This window comes from Octopus bimaculoides, chromosome 10, assembly GCF_046866305.1.
Source record: "Octopus bimaculoides isolate indiv1 chromosome 10, ASM4686630v1, whole genome shotgun sequence".
In the NCBI taxonomy this organism is placed as follows: domain Eukaryota; kingdom Metazoa; phylum Mollusca; class Cephalopoda; order Octopoda; family Octopodidae; genus Octopus; species Octopus bimaculoides.
In genome coordinates, this window is record NC_142937.1 from 6,514,100 (window position 1) to 6,538,383 (window position 24,284).

The 24,284-nt window shown below is 38.3% G+C and overlaps 2 protein-coding genes across 2 annotated transcripts in view; one reads left to right on the forward strand and one right to left on the reverse strand.

The window, feature by feature from the left end:
• Positions 1-20,755, forward strand: part of LOC106881387 (extracellular signal-regulated kinase 2) — a 45,335-nt gene extending 24,580 nt beyond the window's left edge. The window contains exons 8-13 of the mRNA XM_089358344.1: positions 819-953; positions 8,267-8,372; positions 11,001-11,202; positions 12,954-13,081; positions 16,880-17,032; positions 20,358-20,755. Of these exons, the coding sequence (XP_089214470.1) occupies positions 819-953; positions 8,267-8,372; positions 11,001-11,202; positions 12,954-13,081; positions 16,880-17,032; positions 20,358-20,543 (910 nt within the window). The 3' untranslated portion in view covers positions 20,544-20,755. The remainder of the gene's footprint in view (positions 1-818; positions 954-8,266; positions 8,373-11,000; positions 11,203-12,953; positions 13,082-16,879; positions 17,033-20,357) is intronic.
• A 2,478-nt stretch (positions 20,756-23,233) lies between these two features.
• LOC106881389 (vesicular inhibitory amino acid transporter) overlaps positions 23,234-24,284 on the reverse strand; it is a 45,808-nt gene continuing 44,757 nt past the window's right edge. Inside the window, exon 4 of the mRNA XM_014931765.3 lies at positions 23,234-23,628. Within this exon, the coding sequence (XP_014787251.1) occupies positions 23,584-23,628 (45 nt within the window). The 3' untranslated portion in view covers positions 23,234-23,583. The remainder of the gene's footprint in view (positions 23,629-24,284) is intronic.

A 24,284-nucleotide genomic window follows, 5' to 3' on the forward strand; every position in this document is an offset into this window, starting at 1 on the left:
TCAATATTTGGGCCGTTCTGAGTTCAAATTCCGCCATGGCCGACTTTGTCTTTCATCCTTTCAGTGTCGATAAATTAAGTACCAGTTGCATACTGGGTCGATCTAATTGACTGGCCCCCCCTCCCCCCAAATTTTGGGTTTTGTGCCTAGAGTAGAAAAGAATATTTGGGCCAGATATGACCAGTTTAAATGCTAAAGGGTTAAGTTGCTTTTAATTAAACTTTTTTAATGCTAAAATGGTTTTAAAAACATCTTAGTCTGATCTCCAGATTGAACTTCTGTTTGTTGATAAAGGAGTTATATTGGGATGCGGTTTTCAGAAAAAGACTGGGTAAAATGTTTAACTTTGAGTTTGAAATAGAATAGAATAGGAATGTAAAACAAGAGGTGGAAAGGTGGATGCATTGAGTGGTCCATCGTCTGCTAGTTTAGCACAGTATGAATTGTAGTTTCAATAGATTTGACAATTACAATAGAACTTATATGTATCCTTTCATAGTTTGTTTATCTTATTAGATGTCCGATATAAGTTTAATTTTCATCTCAATCCTGCTACAGAAAATTAATTTTTATTTTGTTTTAAAAATATCAGTACCATTTGTGTCACACTCTATGTTTTAAATGCATATCTGTTTCTATTATCTTTATCTCTATATTGAAACTTTTTGACCTATTTTATTTATTCCATTCTTTGCTCATCATTCTAATTTTTATTCCCACTATTTTTCATTCTGTATATTATGTATCTCATTTATTTTAGTGATCATTTAAAGAATTTTTCTGAAAATATATTCATTTTGTTACTTCTTATATTTCAGACCAAAGAAAGAATTATCAGAAATATTAAAGGATATATCACCTGAAGCTGTAGATTTGGTGATGAAGTTACTACATTTCAATCCTGACAAAAGAATCACAGTAGATGAAGGCTTACAACATCCATATGTTGCCCGGTAAAATGTTTTATAAAGCATATCCAGATTTATATTTCATTTTAATTTGATGCTTTTTGTTTATTTATGACACTTTTAACAAGCACCATATTTTTGTTAAGACAAAGTTCATAAAGATATGCTGAAAACGGAGTTTAATGAGCTAAGAAAGCCTTGTTATTGCATAATGAATATATATAAATGTTTTTTAAACAGACCCCATCATTAATAAGTTTGAAGAGCAGAACACAAGGTAGATATTTTACACTTGTTTACCTCCTTAGATTAATTAGATATCTTGATAACTTCATGTCTCTTCTGCAGTTAAGATTTAGTTTATGCTTTTTGCATAAAACATCCTTCTGCACTCAGGTTACTGGCAGGGAAATACAGCATGTGAAAGTATTTGAAGACGTTTGGTAATTTGATGAAACAGCTCTAATCTAGCAAAAACTGAATGTACTTTAATAAGAATTTGTGCACAAGTTCTCGAGAAGCTTGTTTCAAGATTCTTCTATGAATTTGCCTTCAGCTTTGATGACTGCTTCTACGTTGGACCAGAATCATTGCTGTACCTGTGCTAAAAGGTCCTCTTAGACGATGAAGGTATGATATTGTGCGGGTGTTGATTAATCTGCCTTCAGATAATGCTCTAATCTTATTAGTCTGTGGGATTTAGATTTGGTGAGTTTGGAGGCCTCAAGTTTGGTGTTACATAAAGATTGTTTGACATCCATTCTTGGGTTATGTGGGTTTTGTGAGAAGGCGCTGCGTCTTTTTGAAACACATACACTCTCCCACAACATACTTCATTCATCCAGGGCTTCACACCTAATCTCTTGGACTTAATCCCTAGTACTCCAACATATCCAGCAGCATTAATTCTAAAACCATAATGGTCGCTGGAAACTTAGTGGGCATCACTCTGTGAACACCAGAAGGATCTGCACATAACCATCTGTCACTTCTCCAGTTAGAGTTTTGGTCTTGGTAAAAGTTTTTCTCATCAGAGAAGAACCACAGCATGTTATGTTCATAAGATTTTTTCAGCTCATTAAGTAACCACTTAGCATAGCTCAGACAAGTTGCTTCTGTCTTAGCAGACTTGAATTGGCCTCTTCTCAGTACATGTAACTTATATTTTATCTCCTTGTGCACCAGAATTTTGAAAGTCCACTCTGACACCCCAAGTTCTTTGGTGATGGCCCTAATTGATTTTCTGGAATCATTATTGATAATGCTTTGGACCCATTGGATGAATTGTGGTATCCAAATATTTAGAATGCATTCTTCTCTTTGATACAGTAGAAACATTCCTGTCTGAGTATTATCAAAACTTTGTGTACAAAACATCTTGCAATATTTAGAAAGTTGGCAATTTCTAAATCACATATGGCAACAATGACTGCATACCTTATCAGTTTTTATACTAGCATTTTATCTGTCATGAGAGTAGATAAAATGCTAACCTATTTGAAGAGAGTAATTCCCCTGTATTTAAATGTCCTCAAATACCCCTTTCCCTCTATATATATATATGAATTTCTATGCATATATCTGAATACACACACACACACACACACATATACACATACAAATGTATATGTACATACACATATGCACACACAATAAAAACAGCTGAATGGGTTATCTGGTATTGCTACAATTGTTTTGTTAAGAGTTTTTATTTTGAAGCTAGCAGAGTACAGTCGGGTATGCAGTATGCTCAACATCCATGTTGTGTAACTCTAGTTCATCAGGTTACCATCTATGTATATATGTGTATGTGTGTGTGTTACATATTGTATTATATTTTGCTTGGGTATAGTGGAGGCACAATGGCCCAGTGTTTAGGGCAGTGGACTCGTGGTCATAGGATCGCGGTTTCGATTCCCAGACCGGGCGTTGTGAGTGTTTATTGAGCGAAAACACCTAAAGCTCCACGAGGCTCCAGCAGGGGATGGTGGTGAACCCTGCTGTACTCTTTCACCAATACTTTCTCTCACTCTTACTTCCTGTTTCTGTTGTGCATGTAATTCAAGGGGTCAGTCTTGTCACACTGTGTCATGCTGAATATCCCCGAGAACTACGTTAAGGGTACACGTGTCTGTGGAGTGCTCAGCCACTTGCACGTTAATTTCACGAGCAGGCTGTTCCGTTGATCGGATCAACTGGAACCCTCGATGTCGTAAGCGATGGAGTGCCAACAACTTATGCTTTAGAGTTGTGTTTCTCAGGCATGTTTTGCTTATGGACTCCTTTCATGCATCTTTTTCTCAATGTCTAAAAACTCTTGTTATTTTTTTATAATTAAATATTATTAAGAATTACAGTAATCCCTCAACTATTGTGGGTGTTACATTCCAAAATCTCCTGTGATAGGTGAAAATCTGTGAAGTAGAAACAATACTCGTTTTTTTTTTTACTGTGGTCATGCTGGAGCACCACTGTATTATATATATTTTTTTGATTTGCATATATTTATTTTATTATAAATGCAAAACAACACCATGGAGAAATTGACATAAGCTTAAATAATAAACTGTGCTCTCTGAGTGGTTGGCGTTAGGAAGGGCATCCAGCTGTAGAAACTCTGCCAAATCAGATTGGAGCCTGGTGTAGCCATCTGGTTTCACCAGTCCTCGGTCAAATCGTCCAACCCATGCTAGCATGGAAATCGGACGTTAAACGACGACGACGACGATGATGATGATAGGTGAACCACGATATGGTGAGGGATTATTGTATATTAAAAAATGTTAAAATTTTTTTATGCACTGTAGAAATATAACCAGTTTATTGCACATAAATTTTGACAACAAAATCTTAAATGGACACACCACAAGGGCCATATGGACCCTGGTTGAAGACCACTGCTTTAGAGTCAACCTTCATTACCGGCAGATGAACAGATAAAGTGAGCTTGATATGTGACAGATGTACTAGAGCAATATATACTATGAGCTCATTGGAAATAGATTCTCTAGTAGTTGATAGCTTTTCTATGGGAAGTGGTTACTTTAAATCCCCCTCGAGGATGAAAGACAAAGTCAATCCCGGCGGCATTTGAACCCAGAACGTAAAAACGGACGAAACGTCGCTCGGCATTTTGCTCCGTATGCTAACGATTCTGCCAACTCGACTTGACAGTAAAATATTTGATTTTTATATGTGAGATAAGTTGCTTCCCTTGTATGGTTATTAAGAATGAACGACTCATTCAATCCTAATTTCTTTCTTTGGTTTGATTTTTGACACTATAATTCCAAAATTTCTTTGTAATCCCTACAAATTCGGTGTTTTTTTTACTGTATTTCTATGTGGCTTAGCGGAAATCTGCAATTCCTATATTCTATACCATTCTGGATGCATAAATAATTCGAAGAAAAATAAGATATCACACTTCTTAAGACATTTAGTCAAAACTATTGAAGTGTGAGTGTTTAAATGAAAAAATGCATGTGTATGTGTGTGTATGCATGCATGCGCGCGCGCGTGCGTCTTTGAATTGGTACTTAAGCACTGGAAAAGTATATCTGTGGAATTTAAGAGCTCATTTCTTTAAAATAATGTTGAATTCCAATATTTCATTATCTCAATGCAATAACCAAAGCAGGATTGAATCTGCATAGGGTTAAAACTGGTTAAAATGAATATTCAGAGCAGAATATCTGAAAGAACAGAAAACACCTTTGCTGTTATGAAAATAACATAGAAAGAGAATACAAAAGAAAAAAATAAAATACAAACGTACCTGTACTTATGTTGATAATTGGCTCCAAGACTTAACTTGAAAAATGATGTAACACACACACGCACATACACACAAGAAAGAAAACCATTAAAACATGTAATTGAAATTTATTAAAGAAAGCTTTTTGGCTGCGCCGGTTTGGTCATGTGATGCAGATGGATGCTGACAGCTCCATAAAGAAGTATCGGATCTTTTTTAAAATGGGGGCCACATTTTTCATTAACGAAACACTTTGAAACTTGGAACACTGGTAGAATGTGTCATATAAAACATCTTTTTCTCTTAGTCTTCTTAAAAAAAAAAAGAAATCCACAAGTTATTCCATGTTTAAGTTGTCGTATTTCTGTAATTTCAACCAATTACTGACGTCCATTCAGCCGATATACATTAAGTGCCGACTACATAAACAAACGATTCTGAAACAATTAACCCTAACCCTAACCCTAACCCTATGGTTAGGGTTAGGGTTAGGGTTAGGGTTAGGGTTAGGGTTAAAGCAAATTTAAAATGAAAAAAGCAAATAAAACGAAGGTATGGAGATTAAATACGCTTTACATCGCTTAATCAGCCAAAGGAGTAAATATAAACAACTGAATACTTGTCAGTGATTGGTTGAAATTATCGAAATAAGACAATTTTTTACATGAAATAAATTCGAATACAAAAATATTTTTCTGTTCTATAACACAAAATAGATAAGTATACGAAGTTTGAAAGTCTTTCCGTACCAAAAACACTACGTAAAACATTAATGAAAAATGTGGCCCCCGTTTTAAAATAGATCCGAAGTATCAATCTCCCAAAGTTGATGGAACACATGGAAGAGGGAAACCCATGTAAAGCTGAGATGAGGTACTGAATGATGACCTCTGGATGACAAAGGACTGAGATACCTGGCACCTTACTGTGCACAAGAAGACCCATCCTCCACAGCAGAAGTGTTAAGGTCATTGCAAGAGCCCTGTGCCAGTGCCGCTTAAAAAGCACTTGTGCCAGTGTTATGTAAAAAGCACTTGTGCTGGTGCCATGTAGAAGCGCTCGTGCAGTGCCACGTTAAAAGCACCCAGCACACTCTGTAAAGTGGTTGGCATTGGGAAGCGCATCCAACCATAGAAACCAAGCCAAATCAGACTTGGTGCAGCTCTATCTTTATGTTCTGGGTTCAAATGCTGCTGGGGTTGACTTTGCCTTTCATCCTTTAGAGGTCAATAAAATAAGTACCAGTTGAATACTGGGGTTGATATAATTGACTTATCCCCACTCCTGAAACTGTTGGCCTTGTTGCCAAAATTTGAAACCAGTATATATATTTGAATATGTTGGCATATGTGTATGTGCACATGGATGTATACATTTTAAGACAAGCCAAAGGAGATAACTCTACAACCGTAGAGTTCTGTCCCTTCAGCAATGTATGCATATTATATTTTATAGTTCATTTTTTTTATAAGCACAAAAAAAACAAAAACATGTTCTATCTGTATATATGCATAGTTTCTAGTGAATGAGGGAATAGTTTCTTGGTGATATGCTTGATTTTTAAAATAAATTCACGGTCTCTGACCAATCTGATGGTAAATATTTAGCTTTATGACATTCTGTTAAAAGGTTGATTCATGGAACTTGTAGCTCACAGATCTGGACTAAATATGAAATGTATTTATTTTGAATTAGACATCTTAGAGTGTGTGTGTATAATATGTGTGTATACACATGTGCACACACACACACACACACACACACACACACACACACACACACACACACACACACATAGTGTTACTAAGAAAGGCTACTAAATATGGAGAATACATGAGTGAAAGAGAGTCTTTTCAATGTTGACCCAACAGAGGGACCAGCTATTGTAGTTGACAGTAGTATGATACTGAGCTGCTGAGACCCCCCCTTCGGTCATGGCTGACCATGGGATTGCACCGAGAAAGTTACCCTCCAAGGCACAAGCCCGGGCAAGGTTGTTTATGGAAGACCAGCAGTCGCCCATGCATACCGGCCTCCCCTCTCCACGCCACTGATGTTATCCAAGGGAAAGGCAAAGGCTGACACAGCTTGGCACCTGTGACGTCGTAACTCATTTCTACAGCTGAGTGAACTGGAGCAACGTGAAATAAAAAATACAACATGCTCAAGAACACAACACGCAGCCTGGTCCGGGATTTGAACTCACAACCTTGCGATCGTAAACTCGACGCGCTAACCACTGAGCCATGCGCCTTCACATGTTGACAGTAGTATGATAGATGTAAAATAATTAAGGATATGAAAGCAGGGAAAGCCCCTGGTCCACCAGGAATTTAACTGAGATGCTTAAAATACGTTATGGAATAGGATATGGCCTAGTCACCTGTATAATTAATCAAGTTGTACAGAAAATCAGTCTCAGAGATGGCAATGGCTGCCGCGAGATCTCACCCAATATGGCGCTGACTGCTTGTGCCGCTACAAGGGCTCTCCCAATATGGCGCTGACTGCTTGTGCTTCTACAGTTTTATTTCTTTTCTATTTCTACTACAGATTCAGCTATTAGGACTAATTCATCTGCATAAAGAAGTTCCCATGGACAACTAATGTAAAATTCCTCTGTTATGGATTATGACAAGTAGTTGCGAGCTGGGAACTGAATCCCGATGGATCCCTGCCTTCATGCCAAATTTGAAATATTCATTACTAATTCTCTTCTTGTCGGCTGCACTTCTGTACATGGCTTGCATGCCACCTTCATAAGCCATTCATCTGTTCTTATATTCATTAGTGGTCATCAGGTTATATGGCATAAGACCCTGTCAAAGACCGTCTTTAGGCTGATGACTCTTACATCATCCAGAAATTCATGCCTAACATCCTGTGAAATAAGATCACCTTTGATTTTTTCCTCAAGCACTTTTTCTTCGTTTCGGTCCATGTTAATGTATGCATGTGTGTGTTTCTGTTTTCTTGTCTTGACATTGAATAATAGTTGTAAATGAGTGTCATTGTCATACAAGCAGTGTGGTGTATTTCCAATATTGTTTGAAAATATGTCTGGCCAGGTGGGAAATATACCTTGTTTGGAAACAGGTGAGGGTTGGCTGTAAGAAGGGTATCTGGCTATAGAAAATCTACCTCAATGAATTCTATCTGACCCATGCAAGCATAGAAAAGTGGATGTTAAGTAATAATGATAATGATGGTTTCAAATTTTGCCACAAGGGCAGCAATTTTGGGGGAGGAGATGAGTCGATTACATTAACCCCAGTGTTCAAATGATACTTATTTTATATCGACCCTGAAAGGATGAAAGGTAAAGTCGACCTTGGTGGAATTTGAACTCAGTACATAGCAATGGGCAAAATAATGATTCTGCCAGCTCGCTGCCTTCCAAGTAATAATAATGATGATGATGATGATGATTGTATGTGCGTGTGTGTGTGTGTGTGAATGCATGCACACACGTGTGTGTGTGTGTATGCATGCATGTATATGTTTATGTGTGAGTGTGCATACATATATTGTTATGCCTACTGAATTCATTTATGTGAGCACATATAAAGATATGTTTAATTTTTTTTTTCTTGTGTGCCAGATTCCGGAAACCACATGAAGAGATCAGTCTTGACAGTGATATTGTACCATGCTTCAGTGATGAAATTCAACTCTCTGTTGAAGATTACAGAAAGAAGTTATATGAGGTAATTGTTAAGCATTATTTCATTTGAATTTCATGCCTTTTCCCTTTTTGGTATGTGTGTACAGCTATCACCTATCTCCTTTACTTACCACCCTGAAATTTCCTGTTTTGTCCACTGTTCTGACTACCAGCTTCTGTTATTAGAAATTTCTCTTCTAATTTAACAACTTATATTAATTTCAAATTTTTGGCACAAGGCCAGCAATTTCAGGGGAAGGGCTAAGTCGATTACATTGATCTTAGCACTTAACTAGTACTTATTTTATCGACACCCCCCGAAAGGATGAAAGGCAAAGTTGACCTTGATGGAATTAGAACTCAGAAAGGATCTACAGACGTTGGGACTCACAGAGGGGGTGACAGGTGACAGAGACTCACATCACCATCATCATCATCATCATCATCGTTTAACGTCCGCTTTCCATGCTAGCATGGGTTGGACGATTTGACTGAGGACTGGTGAACCAGATGGCTGCACCAGGCTCCAATCTGATCTGGCAGAAGACCATGCATGTTCTTGCATACAAGCTTGTCTCCTGTATCTTCCTCCAGCTGAGCATTTCTAATCTTGGGGACTTGCAGGTGCCAGTTCCGCATAAAAAGCACCCATACTGGTGCCACATAAATGCACCTGTGCCAGTGCTTCAGGAAAACACCCAGTTACACTCTATAAAGTGGTTGGCGTTAGGAAGGACATCCAGCCATAGAAACCATGCCAAAACAGACATATGAAGCCTGGGTGGTTCTTCAGCTGGCCACCTCCTGTCAGACTGTCCAACCCATGTCAGCATGGAAAATGGACGTTAAAGGATGATGGCAATGAATGTAAAGATGGAGAAAATACTGGTAAATATTTTGTCCGGCATGCTAATGATTCTGCCAACTCACCGCTTTGAACAATTTAATCATATTAAAGAAAACATGTGTCATACGCTTAATATTCTCCAGCAACTACTCACTTCATCATCTATTACTTCTCACTGAAAAAAAAATCTTTAAAATTCCACAAATTACAAGAAGACCTAACCTTTCCTTTATGTTTAATATATTTCTACTCCCCACCACCTTGGAGGCGCCATGGCCCAGTGGTTAGGGCAGCGGACTCGCAGTCATAGGATCGCGGTTTCGATTCCAAGACCGGGCGTTGTGAGTGTTTATTGAGCGAAAACACCTAAAACCCCACAAGGCTCTGGCAGGGGCTAGTAGCGAACCCTGCTGTACTCTTTCACCACAACTTTCTCTTACTCCCTGTTTCTGTTGTGCCTGTAATTCAAAGGGTCAGCCTTGTCACACTGTGTCATGCTGAATATCCCCGAGAACTACGTTAGGGGTACACATGTCTGTGGAGTGCTCAGCCACTTGCCACGTTAATTTCACGAGCAGGCTGTTCCGTTGATTGGATCAACTGGAACCCTCGACGTCGTAAGCGTCGGAGTGCCAACAACAACAACATTTCTACTCCAAAACCTATTTACTTTTTACCTGATGCCAAAATACTCCATACTTATGGGCTGACACCTTCTTTTAGCATAAGTGTCATTGGTTGCATTAAGATGTAAGCCATAGACTACATTAATAAGGGAACTTTGGTCATGTCTTCTCTGCCTTCTTAATTACTATTATAATAAACATTGTGCGTTAAAACTTCCTGAATTCGCTCAATTATTTAAACAACTTGTCTATTGCACTTACCTCTTAATTTTACACTACAATATTATTTTTCTAATAGTTACAATAAACATAATTTGTAGCCATCACTCGCAGAAACACTACACCGTGGAGCTCTGTCCTCAACTACAGTAGCCAAGCTACATTTTGGGTGATGCATTTCCTCCCTGGAAACAATTAAAAAGTATCCTCTTATGTTTTACTAATGTTTATCTTTTCTCTTTTATTTTTTACTTGTTTCAGTCACTAGACTGCGGCTACCTTGAATTTTTAGTCAAATGGATCAACCCTAGTACTTCTTTTTTAAGAAGTGGTACTTATTCTATTGGTCTCTTTTGCTGAACCACTAAGTTATGAGGACACAAACTCACCAACACTGGTTGTCAAGCAGTGATGGAGGGGACAAACACAGACACAAAGACACATGCACATAGATATATACATAATATATATATATATATATATATATATATATATATATATATATATATATATATATAACTCCGTTACTCCATTACTTGTTTCAGTCATTTGACTGCGGCCATGCTGGAGCATCACCTTCAGTCGAGCAAATCGACCCCAGGACTTATTCTTTGTAAGCCTAGTACTTATTCTATCGGTCTCTTTTGCTGAACTGCTAAGTTACGGGGATGTAAACACACCACCATCGGTTGTCAAGCGACGTTGGGGGGTCAAACACAAACACACAAACATGTACAAATGCATACATATATATACATATATACGACGGGCTTCTTTCAGTTTCCGTCTACCAAATCCACTCACAAGGCTTTGGTCAGCTCGAGGTTATAGTAGAAGAGACTTGCCCAAGGTGCCACGCAGTGGGACTGAACCTAGAACCATGTGGTTCGTAAGCAAGCTACTTTCCACACAACCACTCCTGCGCCTATTAATATCCTTATGACTCATGGTTTAATTTTATTTCCATTTCATTGTTTAGATGATTGTTGAGAAAAATTTTTGGCAAACAAAACATCACGATAAAATTGACAGCATGAGGTTACAAAAAGAAAGAACGTTTTATAAAGAAAACAGAAAGCAGCTTTCTCCATTAACAGCTGTAGGTTGTCCATATACTGCAGGACCTGATGTTAGTAGGGATTCTCTACTCTCTGCAAGTAAATCACGTCTCTCTGAAAAGGGTAAGCAAATATTTTTGAAAAATTTTCATGAAACTCTGTATAAGACAGACTGTTTCTAATTCTCTTCATTGAGTCTATTGAATATACTACGGACTTCATATATGCCATTATTTCACATCTATCTATGCTTTCAGTATATTGTTCCTCACCCACTTATTTTGTATTGTCACCTTTCACCTCCTTCATTCTGACCCATTCCAGTTTTCTTCACTGATCCCTTCCCAACTGATATCCACCATTAAATACCCTTCCACCTATGCCCAAAATTCACTGCATTCACCCCTATTCCCATCTCTAACCATCTTTCATTTCTCTTACCCACCCCATCCAAATCTATGTTCTTATTCTCTCTTATATTCACCTTCCTTCCTGTATCTTGACGATATACTTTGAAACCCCATCACCACCATTTTTTTCTTTCCAGCTGAGGTGGCCATATATCTCCTCTACAACAAAACACCTATTCCTGTCCCTCTATCATGCTCTAACATCTCAACACATGGTATAAAACCGTCACCCTCAATGCTATACCCCTACTCAATCAAGGGGTTTCTGGTCTTGTGAGTTATTTGGTGATCATGTAGCAGAGCTACATAACTTAGGCATAGTAGTATGTGACCAGAGGTGCTATGGTCGTCCTGCACAGCAGATGAATATATCGATGATGTAGCTAGCCTCGCTTTGATACACTAGCCTCGTTCTGATACACTAACCTTGTTCTGATCTACACTGGCCTTGGTCAAATACACCATGTTAGTGCTGGAGTCATTTAAAAAGTACTCAGTACATTCTGTAAAGAGGTTGGTTCTGGTCATTCAACCATAGGCACCATACCAAAGAAGACAGTGTTCTGCCTCATCAGATCCTGTCGAACTGTCCAACCCTTGCCAACATAGAGGACAGATGTTAAACAACAATGATAGTGTATGTGTGTATTTATTTTTGGGTTTATATGTGTGAATCTGTGAACCTAATTTATTTACATATTACTTGTGCATTCCTTATAGATTATTATAAGCATGTTTGCAAAGTATTGTGACATATAAATGTATGTTTGGGTATGCACATCCGGGAGCATTTCTACATTTGTATACCTACACTTATATTATGGATAGATGTGTTTTGTTTATTATAGATGTGTTACACATTTGTAAACTTACTCATGGGCATGCTGTATTCTTTTATTCCTTTACTTGTTTCAGTCATTTGACTGTGGCCATGCTGGAGCACTGCTTTGAAGGGTTTTAGTCAAACAAATCGGCCCTGAGGCTTATTTTTTAAGCCTAGTACTTATTCTATCAGTTTCTTTTGCAGAACCACTAAGTCATGAGGATGTAAACACACCATGTTAAGAGGTGGTGGTGGGACAAATACAGACATACACATATAGACACACACACACACACACACACACACACACACACACACACATATATACATGACAGGCTTCTTTCAGTTTCTGTCTACCAAATCCACTAACAAGGCTTTGGTTGGCCTGAGGCTATAGTAGAAGACACTCACCCAAGGTGCCATGCTGTGGGACAAAACCCAGAGCCATGTGGTTGGTAAGCAAGCTACTTATCACACAGTCACGCCTGCCCCTAGTTATCAGAAAATTCCCTTTTATGTAGTCTATAGGAAACAGATGAAAAACAATGTCTGTAAGATGAATGTTTTTTTACCCTGAGCAGTCTTTTATTACATTTAACATATCAAACATTTACTCTTTTTTATTTATTTCACTTTTATAGTAAAGACACACACTCAAATGTCAGATGATATGCAGAATACTACTCCCCAACATTTACAAAACCAACTCAAGCCTGTTTCCAGGTTTAAACTACTCGAAAATTCCAGTCATGCTGTTGAACCAAACAAAGTAAGTATAAATGAACAAGAGAACGTCTACTTTCTATTTCCAGCACTGTACTCACTAGAAATAGCAACCAAATCTCTCACCCTAATGTTTTAAGAGTAAGAATACGTCAGATAACACATAAAAGATGGGATGGTCACTGCTAGAATGTCTTCAGTTATTTGTCTGCTCACATAGAGTTGACTTAGAACAACACCAAAGACTTAGAACAACAACACATAAAAGATGGGATGGTCACTGCTAGAATGTCTTCAGTTATTTGTCTGCTCACATAGAGTTGACTTAGAACAACAACACATAAAAGATGGGATGGTCACTGCTAGAATGTCTTCAGTTATTTGTCTGCTCACATAGAGTTGACTTAGAACAACAACAAAGTAGCAACCAGTCACAAATACTTCAGGAATATAATTCTTTTCAGTCGCTAATCAGAACTATATCATCACTGGAATTTCAGATAAACACTAGCCTTTCACTTTCAGAATCTTTATTAGCTTTTCTTCAAAGTTATCTGAGAAAGAAAGCATATAATGACTATTCTGACTTCATGTATAAGCATGTATACACACAGGTGACTAAGGATATACACCTAATGAAGTTTCACAACTCTATAGCAACAGGTGCTGAGAAGTGAGGCTGCTTACGTACCAGTAAAAGATCTTGCATGTCTATATTTTCATATAGCTTCAAAGTAACAACAATATTGATAACCAGAGCAGTCTATCCTTGTTAACAACCAGGACATTAGCTCTCACTTTGAAGGATATTCTTAGGAAATACCTGATGAATAGAAAGAAGAGGGATTCAGGTAAACCATAAAGATGTGATATTTGATGCAGGCTTTGCGGCAATTATCACTGAATATGTCACCTATATCATAAGAGTACGAATGATATAGAAAATTAAAGGAGTTTAATTCTCTATATCGTTTGTACTGTGTAAGTTGGGCCTTTTTATTTGTATACAGATATACATTTTTTGTATTTCACATATTCAATACACTTTATATATTGATCTGTCTGATTCGCTTACCCCTGCATTTACCTCTATACCCACTCAAGTTTAAATACCATGAGTACTACTAAGTATATTCTATACAGAGAATATTTGGATCTCACTTATGAAGTACATACATACATACATACAAATGAAAACGAAAACTAAGAATGAGGATGCATACAAACATACGTATATATGTATATATATATATATAATAATAATATAAATAATATATATATATATATATATGCATATATACATACGTATACATACTTACGTATATATGTATATACATATGCATATGTGGACACAGGATGTCACAAAACGTAAACAACAAAAAATACGAAGTACGAAGACATGGAAAATGAACTTTTTTTTGCGAGCAATGAAAGAAACAAATGGAAAACAAGACAAACAACACAAAGAATGACCCTTCATCAGTTGTCTGCTCGAAATACAGATTAGAGTAAAATCACTCATCTGAGGGTGGTGCTGCCAAAATCTCCGTTCGAAAATATATAGTTTTCAAAGTGATACATAACCACTGATCTATTGTTCGAAAATATAAGGACACAAATAGTGTGTCGTGTAGCCAGCTGAAGACGATGTTTATCTGGGGTTAACCTACAGTAGCATTCATCCCAACCGGTTCTGCCATGTTATATTGGCAAATAATCTTTACTTTAAGGTACTGTTACTGCATGTTTCTGTTTAGTAGATCAGTGATTATGTATCACTTCGAAAACCATATATTTTCGAACGGAGATTTTGGCAGCGCCACCCTCAGTCGAGTGATTATTCTGTGCCAAAGAAGAGAAATAACTCTCAAACCGCAGTCCACATACATTGCTCTGTACTGGGGTGGAGACGCTAAACTCCCCTGTTTGAAAATATAAGGACATAGTGTGTTGTATAGCCAGCTGAAGACGATGTTTCCTGGGGCTAAACAACAGTAACATTCATCCCAACCGGGACTGCCACATTATATTGGCAAATAAGCTTTACTTTAAGATACTGTTACTGTATTTCTCGTTGAAAGATTTAGAAATAATAATGTTTATATATCTATTGCAGAGTTTATGAATGTTTTAGAAGTTTAGATTTCCCTCTAGTGTTAGTCAGAATTTTGCATTTCTGCTTTCCACAATAACTGATATTGCAATTTAAATAACGTTCTTTTATAAGTATCGTAGACTATATAAAACTTAGTTGAGAGAGTTGCCCCAAATTAAATTCACTGAATTACCTCCCTTAGACTATATCAACACGCGCGCACGCACTTGCATTGATATACAAATCACTTGTAATTTTAATGCTAAATTGCTTATAGCTGTCAACATTGTAAATGCTTTTTTTTTTTACTGTATCTGTCATTGGAATCTCTCTCTCAATCAAGCATTGGTTAAGCTTATAGTACCTATAAAAGAATGTCCAGACGTAAAGTTCATTCTAACATTTCATCAGGGTCCTTTATTGAACTGACTTGTTGATGCAACCCTTCTCTAGGTCAGGTTGTTGAGTGTTTCTTTTTTTTTCTGAAAAAATAGCAGAATAATTTGAGAATCCTCAAATGTTGACAACCGACTTTTATATATCTTAGTTCAAATCTGTTGCCATGTTGCTGGATGAAAATATTTCTAAATCATGCATGTACCTTCAAAAATTGTGCCAATAATGTTTAGATTGACTTTCTTTATGAATATTAGTAACAGAAAACAAGATAAGACAATAAGATTATAAATTATATATCATATATATGTATACTTACATATCGTTATTTTTACGAAGTCTGTGTTGCCTTGTCTGTATGTTGAAAGACACAGAAACACACACACAGAAACAAAAAAAAAAATAACTATATATCATATGTGTGTGTGTGTGTGTGTGTGAGGGCACATGGCTTAGTGGTTAGGGTGTTGGACTTATGATTGCAAGATCATGATTTCAGTTCCTAGACTGGGTGGTACGTTGTGTTCTTGAGCAAAACACTTCATCTCATTTTGCTCCGTGATCATTTCGACACCTGACGTGTGATACACGTGTTCAGACAGTGCAGCTGATCAGACAATGTCGATTTGATGGAGGGAGCGAGCTAATGTGTGGCACAAGCATTTGATTACTATAAACAAATCATTTGTGCTGGTCGTTTGGCTAAAGCTGAACGCTCATACATCGTCTTCAATGGGAGAGTCGTTTATATATATATATATATAAAGTATCTTCAATGCATTGATTTTGAGCTCTATCTTTTAAGAGACATATATATATATATATATATATATATATATATATATATATATATATATATTATATATATATATATATATATATATGCTGAATGCTGAGACCCCCTTCGGTCATGGCTGACCATCGGATTGCACCTAGAAAGTTTCCCTTCCAGGCACAAGTCCGGGCAAGGTTGTTTATGGAAGACCAGCAGTCGCCCATGCATACCGCCCTACCCTCTCCACGGCACCATTGTTATCCAAGGGGAAAGCAAAGGCCACTACAGCTTGGCACCAGTGACGTCGCAACTCATTTCTACAGTTGAGTGAACTGGAGCAACGTGAAACAAAGTGTCTTGCTCAAGAACACAACACGCAGCCCGGTCCGGGATTCGAACTCACAACCTCACGATTGTAAGCTCGACACTCTAACCACTGAGCCATGCACCTTCACACGCACACACACACACACACACACACACACACACACACATATATACACACATGTTTTTTTGAAGCTTGTTACAAAACACGGTGACACTTTTTGTGACTAAACTTTTCACTTTGTACATTTCAGCAAACTTTTGATGCTGACACAGCTGTAAGCCACAACATCTCAGCTCCCGTCGGAAACCATCACAGAACCAGTTCTATAACAGCAATGATTCAAACTTGTAATCCCACAATTACACGAGATAAAACTTCACTTTGCCTCACATCTTCCCCTTTGGTTTGTGACACTTTCTTTCTTTCTTTCTTTTATTGCACCTTTTTTTTTTTTAAGTCATTTATTTTTAACTTGTTTCAGTCTTTAGATTGTGGCCACACTGGGGCACCAGCTTGAGAAACTTTTAGTCAAATGAATCGACCTCAGCATTCTTTTCTTTTTTAAGCTTAGTACTTATTCTATCAATCTCTTTTGTTGAATCGTTAAGTTATGGGGACATAAATTGTTCATTTATTTGATTTGAATAGTTATACATATGTATATAGTGGAGGCGCAATGGCCCAGTGGTTAGGGCAGTGGACTTGTGGTTCGAGGATCGCGGTTTCGATTCCCAGACCGGGCGTTGTGAGTGCTTATTGAGCGAAAACACCTAAGCTCCACGAGGCTCTGGCAGGGGGTCGTGGCAACCTCTGTTTTACTCTTTCGCCCCAATTTTCTCTCATTCTTTCTTCCTGTTTCTTGAGTAACGCTGCGATGGACTAGCATCCCGTCCAGCTGGGGGGAACACATACGCCATAAAAACTGGGAAACCGGGCCCATGAGCCTGGCTAGGCTTTGAAAGGGTGACGTTATATATATATATATATATCATCATCATCATCATCATCGTTTAACGTCCGCTTTCCATGCTAGCATGGGTTGGACGATTTGACTGAGGACTGGTGAAACCGGATGGCAACACCAGGCTCCAATCTAATTTGGCAGAGTTTCTACAGCTGGATGCCCTTCCTAACACCAACCACTCAGAGAGTGTAGTGTCACCCGCACGAAAACGGCCACGCTCGAAATGGTGTCTTTTATGTGCCACCCGCACAAGCCAGTCCAGGGGCACTGGCAACGATCTCACTCGAAAATCCTACGGGAGCCAGTCAGGCGGTACTGGCAACGGCCACGCTCAAAATGGTGCATCTCATGTGCCACCCGCACAAGAGCCAGTCCAGGGACACTGGCAACGATCTTACTTGGCTTGCCGGGTCTTCTCACGCACAGCACATTTCCAAAGGTCTCGGTCAGTAGTCATCGCCTCGGTGAGGCCCAATGTACGAAGGTCTTGCCTCACCACCTCAGCCCAGGTCTTCCTGGGCCTACCTCTTCCACGGGTTCCCTCAACTGTTAGGGTGTGGCACTTTTTGACGCAGCTATCCTCATCCATTCTCACCACATGTCCATACCAGCGCAATCGTCTCTCTTGCACACCACAACTGATGCTTCCAATGTTCAGCTTTTCTCTCAAGATACTTACACTCTGACGGGTATTCACATTGACATTACACATCCAACGAAGCATACTGGCTTCATTTCTTGCGAGCTTACGTATGTCCTCAGCAGTTACAGCCCATGTTTCACTGCCATGTAGCATGGCTGTTCGTACGCATGCGTCATATAGTCTGCCTTTTACTCTGAGTGAGAGTCCCTTTGTCGCCAGCAGGGGTAAGAGCTCTCTAAACTTTGCCCAGGCTATTCTTATTCTAGCAGCTACACTTTCAGCGCACCCACCCCCACTACTAACTTGGTCGCCCAGATAGCGGAAGCTATCGACTACCTCTAGTTTTTCACCCTGGAATGAGATAGAAGTTGTTTCCTGTTTGTTTGCAGTCTTTATTGCACCTGAACATCTGCCACAAACAAAAACTAACTTGCTAGTTAACCTGCCTTTGATGTTGCTGCACCTCTTATGTGTCCATAGCTTGCACCGGGTACATCTTATAGAGTTACTACCTACTCCTTTTCTACATACTGAGCAGGGCCATCTACCTGAAGGGGTTTGTGTTTTATCTACCTTCCTACTTATTAGGATTTTGGTTTTAGCTAGGTTGACTCTAAGGCCCTTCAATTCTAGACCTTGCTTCCACACCTGAAACTTCTCCTCTAGTTCTGATAGTGACTCCGCAATTAGGGCAAGGTCATCAGCATAGAGGAGCTCCCAGGGGCAACCTGTCTTGAACTCCTCTGTGATTGCCTGGAGGACTATGGTAAATAATAGGGGGCTGAGGACGGAACCTTGGTGGACCCCTACCTCTACCCGGAATTCATTGCTGTACTCATTTCCAACCCTCACCTTACTGGCAGCATCTCTGTACATGGCTCGCACAGCTCTCACTAACCATTCTTCTATCCCAAGTTTCCTCATTGACCACCAGATAAGGGATCGGGGGACCCTGTCAAAGGCTTTCTCCATGTCAACGAAAGCCAGGTACAGAGGTTTATCCTTAGCTAGGTATTTCTCCTGCAGCTGTCTCACTAGAAATAAGGCATCAGTAGTGCTTTTACCTGGCACGAACCCAAACTGCATCTCATCTAAATTGATTCGCTCCCTAATTAGTTGGGCTATGACCCTCTCTGTAACTTTCATAACCTGATCTAACAGCTTGATGCCTCTGTAATTATTTGTATCTAAAGCGTCACCTTTACCTTTGTAGCAGTTTACTATGGTGCTGCTACACCAGTCATTGGGTATGACTCCTTCGTGTATCACCTGGTTCGTAATATGGGTGACTAGGCTATAGCCAACACTGCCAGATATTTTGAGCATCTCTGCAGTGATTCCTGATGGGCCGGGGGCTTTCCCGGTCTTCATACTCTTAATTGCTTTATCTACCCTGGTACTATCAACTCGGATAGCTGGTCCCTCTATTGGGTCGACATACGGCAGACTCTCTTCCTTCCATTCATTCTCTTTATTAAGCAATCTATCGTAGTGGCATCTCCAGACCTCTTTCTTTGCATCCACATTTAGTGCAAGCGTACCATCATCCATGCGAACACATTTCTCTCCTACGACATCACTATTCTCTCTCCTACACTGTCTTGCAACACGAAATACCTCGAGTCTTTGGTCCTCACGGCGCAGAACATTGGCAAATCTTTTCTTATCTGCTTCCCCTCTGGCTAAATAAACCTGTCGCCTAGCCTCCCTTCTGGCACATTAGTACAATTCCCTGCTACCACCGTTCTTCTAGTCCTTCCAAGCCTGTTTCTTTTGTCTAATAGCCCTGTCTACCTCCTTGTTTCACCACCACGTTACTCTGGGTCGGGAGGGGACCTTACACCACCCACAAATCTGGTCGGTGGCTTTCAACAGGTTGTCCCGCAGAAATCTCCAATTGTCAGGAAAAGAAAGCCGGTTAGAAATCCTTTTTAATCTTCCTTATACACATCTATATTAAAATATGCTCTCAGTTTAGCATTCTGCCTTATTATTATTATTATTTTTTATTTTTTATTTTCCTATTATTTCTCCACGTGCGGTTAACACAACCCCACCATTTACTGACTTTTATATATATATATATATACATAAAAGCATTTTTTGTTTTTGTTTTTGTAGAACAACCCTCGACCAGAATCAGCAAAAAGCATTCCACCCAGGCCTGCATATGGTCGGCGTCAGTTTAACAATATTATGAACAACCCTTCTGTTGGTGTAGCCAAGTATACTTTCGGCAGTTATTCTCAGGCATATGGGACAATTACTGCAAGCGGTCTAGCTGCTTTGAATAAGAAAAAATATTGACGTTTATTTTATATTTATTCTATTTTATTTTTGTGTGAGAAGCTTTGCAAGCAGAATATTTTATTGATTTCTTTGTGCCGTTACATTATATTCAGAAAAAGATATCTTTTAAGACTGTAATTATAACCGTAAACAATAATCTTGTACTCAAAACATCTTGTATTTTATTTTGAATTAATATTGAATCAAATTATATATATTACAGAAATAAATCTTTCTTTAATTGGTTTTTATTCATCATATTGACCAATAAAAAAAAAAGTTGTTTTGCTGTGTATAGTAGTCTCATTACATATATAAACACACTTCTTTGTTATGAATCAAGGCCTTAACTCTAAACTACCAGCGGCTGATACAATGTGGACATAGACATTACCTTCAGCATTGGAAAGGAGTCATCCTCTGTCAGCTATTCACCATCACAATATCTATAGACAGCTGTAAGAAGGTGGTTGGTGTTAGGAAGGGCATTCAGCCATGGAAACCAAGTCACCGAAAGTGAAACCGGAAGTAAAAGGGGAATCCCCGAATGAAACCGAAAGTAAAAGTGGGGGATCCCGGAATGTAACCGAAAGTGGAACCGAAAGCAAAAAGGCAATCCGCGAATGAAACCGAAAATGAAACCCCAAATAAAAGGGGAATCCCCAAATGAAACCGAAAGTGAAACTGGAAGTAAAAGGGGGGAATTACAGAATGAAACCGAAAGTAAAAGGGGAATCGCCGAAAGTGAAACCAAAAGCAAAAGGGGGAATCCCCGAATGAAACCGAAAGTAAAAGGGGAATCCCCGAATGAAACCGAAAATGAAACCGAAAGGAAAAGGGGACAGAGAAAGAAAGAGAGAGACAGAGAGAGTGAGAGAGAGAGAGAGAGAAAGAGAGTGACCTAGCGGTTCGGCAATAGAGATTGATAAAATATCCCTGTAAACTATCGGTTCGGCAATAGGGTTCGATCAAATGTCCCCATAACTTAGCGGTTCGCAATGGAGATCGATAAAATGTCTCCGTAAATTAGCGGTTCGGCAATAGAGATCGATAAAATGTCCCCGTATCCTAGCGGTTCCGCATTGGAGATCGATTAAATCTCAGACAGAGAGAAAGAGAAAGAGACAGAGTGAGAAAGACAGAGACAGAGAGACAGAGACAGAGAGAGAGAGATACAGACAGAGTGAGAGTGAGAGAGAGAGAGAGTGAGAGAGACAGAGAGACAGAGACACAGACAGAGAGAGAGAGACAGAGAAAGAGACCGAGAGAGAGAGTGAGTCAGAGAGAGAGAGAAAGAGAGAGAGATAGACAGGGAGGGAGAGAGAGAGACACAGAGAGACAGAGAACGACTAAGCGATTCAGCAATAGAGAACAATAAAATATCCCTGCGTATTAATTAGAAGGTAGTGGTCATGGGCTCAAATCGGACTGAAGTCCACAGATGTTGATATATAAAGGACTGATCGTGATTTGTATTTGTTTTCATCTTTCAAAATTTGAAGAAGTATTGGCGGTAGAAGAGGATACCGCGACTCATGAGTTAATACGATCTACCACCTCGATCCCCATAAGTAGCCGTCTGGAAGTCATTGACTGAGAGGAAACAGCTTTAAGCCCTGTGCTCATTGTGTAGGACGCCAGTCGTGATCTGGTGGAAAATAGGATACAGGATTAAGCGTACAATTTAATTCGAAAGTATGTTGCATCAAAACTGATGAGTTTCAGGTAGATCGAAATCCCCGATCTTCATGCTCACACATTCTTTTTATTAGTTCAAACGAGGGCAGTACACTGAGATAAAAATTTTGCTATTGGCCAATGGTGTAGGTGGTCAATTTTAAGAACTTCGGTGTTTATATTTACATTTGGCTTGTGAGTTTTGTTAGAAGGCTTCAAGAGACTTGAGTTTTCTTTTTATTCCTGTTGCATGTTTTGCTGAACCATTATTGATGTCTGTTCTAGAATAGTCATTATGTTGTTGTTTGACGTGTCTACTTCTTTTCTGCTTACATCCTATAATCTATTTTCAATGGGATTTTATAGGGAATTTAAGAACTGCAGGTATTTCATTAGATATGATTTCAGTTTACCGACTGAATAGTCATTATTCAGCCCACGCCGTCTCAAATGATAAAACGCATCCAGAGATAAATTGCTTGAAAAGTAGCATTCTGAAGGCTTAAGTAACATTCAAAAATCAGCTTTCTTTCTGTTTACTGTGCTGTACTGAATAGCTCGCCAAATTTGAAGAAGGAATGATACAGTCAGTTAAATCCATTACACCATAGTGTAATAGTATACTTGTAGGATTTTGGATGATGAAAATAAGTTTAGTCAGTTGATTCGACAATTATTAATGTTTGTAGCTGCAGAGTTTATATAGTCTATAGTAGGCTAATAATTGCATAAAGTTTAAATTTGAATGCTGACTGAATTGAGCGGCAATCGAAGGGGAATATATTTAATAATAAATTTAAATGATAACTTACACTTTTGACCATTATATGCATTTATGTAATTTATTCTTTGTTGCTGTTTAACTCCCAATCAATCACGAACAAGAGTCCTATGATCATTCCGACATTTTTGTTTAGATTACGTTTTTAATGTAAATCCGAAAGGAAACATCTATTTCCCAACGAAATATATATTATCTAATATTTTGTTAACATGACAGTGTGTGATTTGAGGAGGATTCGTTAGCCGTTTCTGGCAGGTCCAGTAATCACGTAGAAAATCTCTTTAAATCAAGTCTTACTCTATATTTCAATATGGCGGAGTTTGTACAGTAGAACGTTGGATTTTTTTCTTAATTCAACGTCTACAGAAAATTTATGAAATAAATATCGATAATATCTTAAATTAATTCAATCGAAACACTTCATATCCATAAAAAAATTGGCCAGTACAAAAGAAAACATTTGTTTTGTGGTTTTATTCGAAATAAATAAGCTTATGTTCAAATAAGACAATCGAAACGTCTTGCATGTCTTCACACTTTCAGTTATTATAATCTAATAACCACTTTATTGAAGTATCACGTCATCATTTCTTGATTTTAAGCATGTGAATATATTAAGAACTGGTTTCTAGATGGATGCAGCTGAAATGAAAGAAAGAGATAACATGGTTTTACAATACTGTTCTCAGGTTAAGAAAGCAGGCACTTCATTTGACTTAATCTAAAACGGATGCATCTAATCCCATTGAAATAGTTACAAATCGAAGAATGCGTGTACTGCACAGCTGAATAGACTATTATCTTAAGACATAATCTCTGAACATTTTACGATTGCTTGCAAAGAATACACTCTTTGTTGAGGATTTACTCGTAATTCCTTTCGATTTGTGAAAACTATCTAGAATCGAGTTTTTAATGTAAAATCGAAAGGAAATATCTATTTGCAAACCAAATATATATTCTGAATAAAGAGTTTTAAGATTAAGTTATTGAACCATATATATCATTATTTTTCTTAAAAACCAGCACAAGTTAAAAAAAAAAATGATTTAGTTGGTCACTTTTATTAAAGGAATATTGCGATAGCTCTTGAATGACAGTAAACGGCTTTTTAGGATCACTATCATATATAACTTATCCATAATTCTTCCTGTACATTTGTAAATGCCTTGATAGAAAACGCCGCGATTTAATACTTTGGAAAATTCAGAAGCTATTAAATAAGGATAATCTAATTCACCGCTTTTGCAATTGTATCACAACTGTTTCCACACAGAAAAGTAGAAATTGCCGTGAAG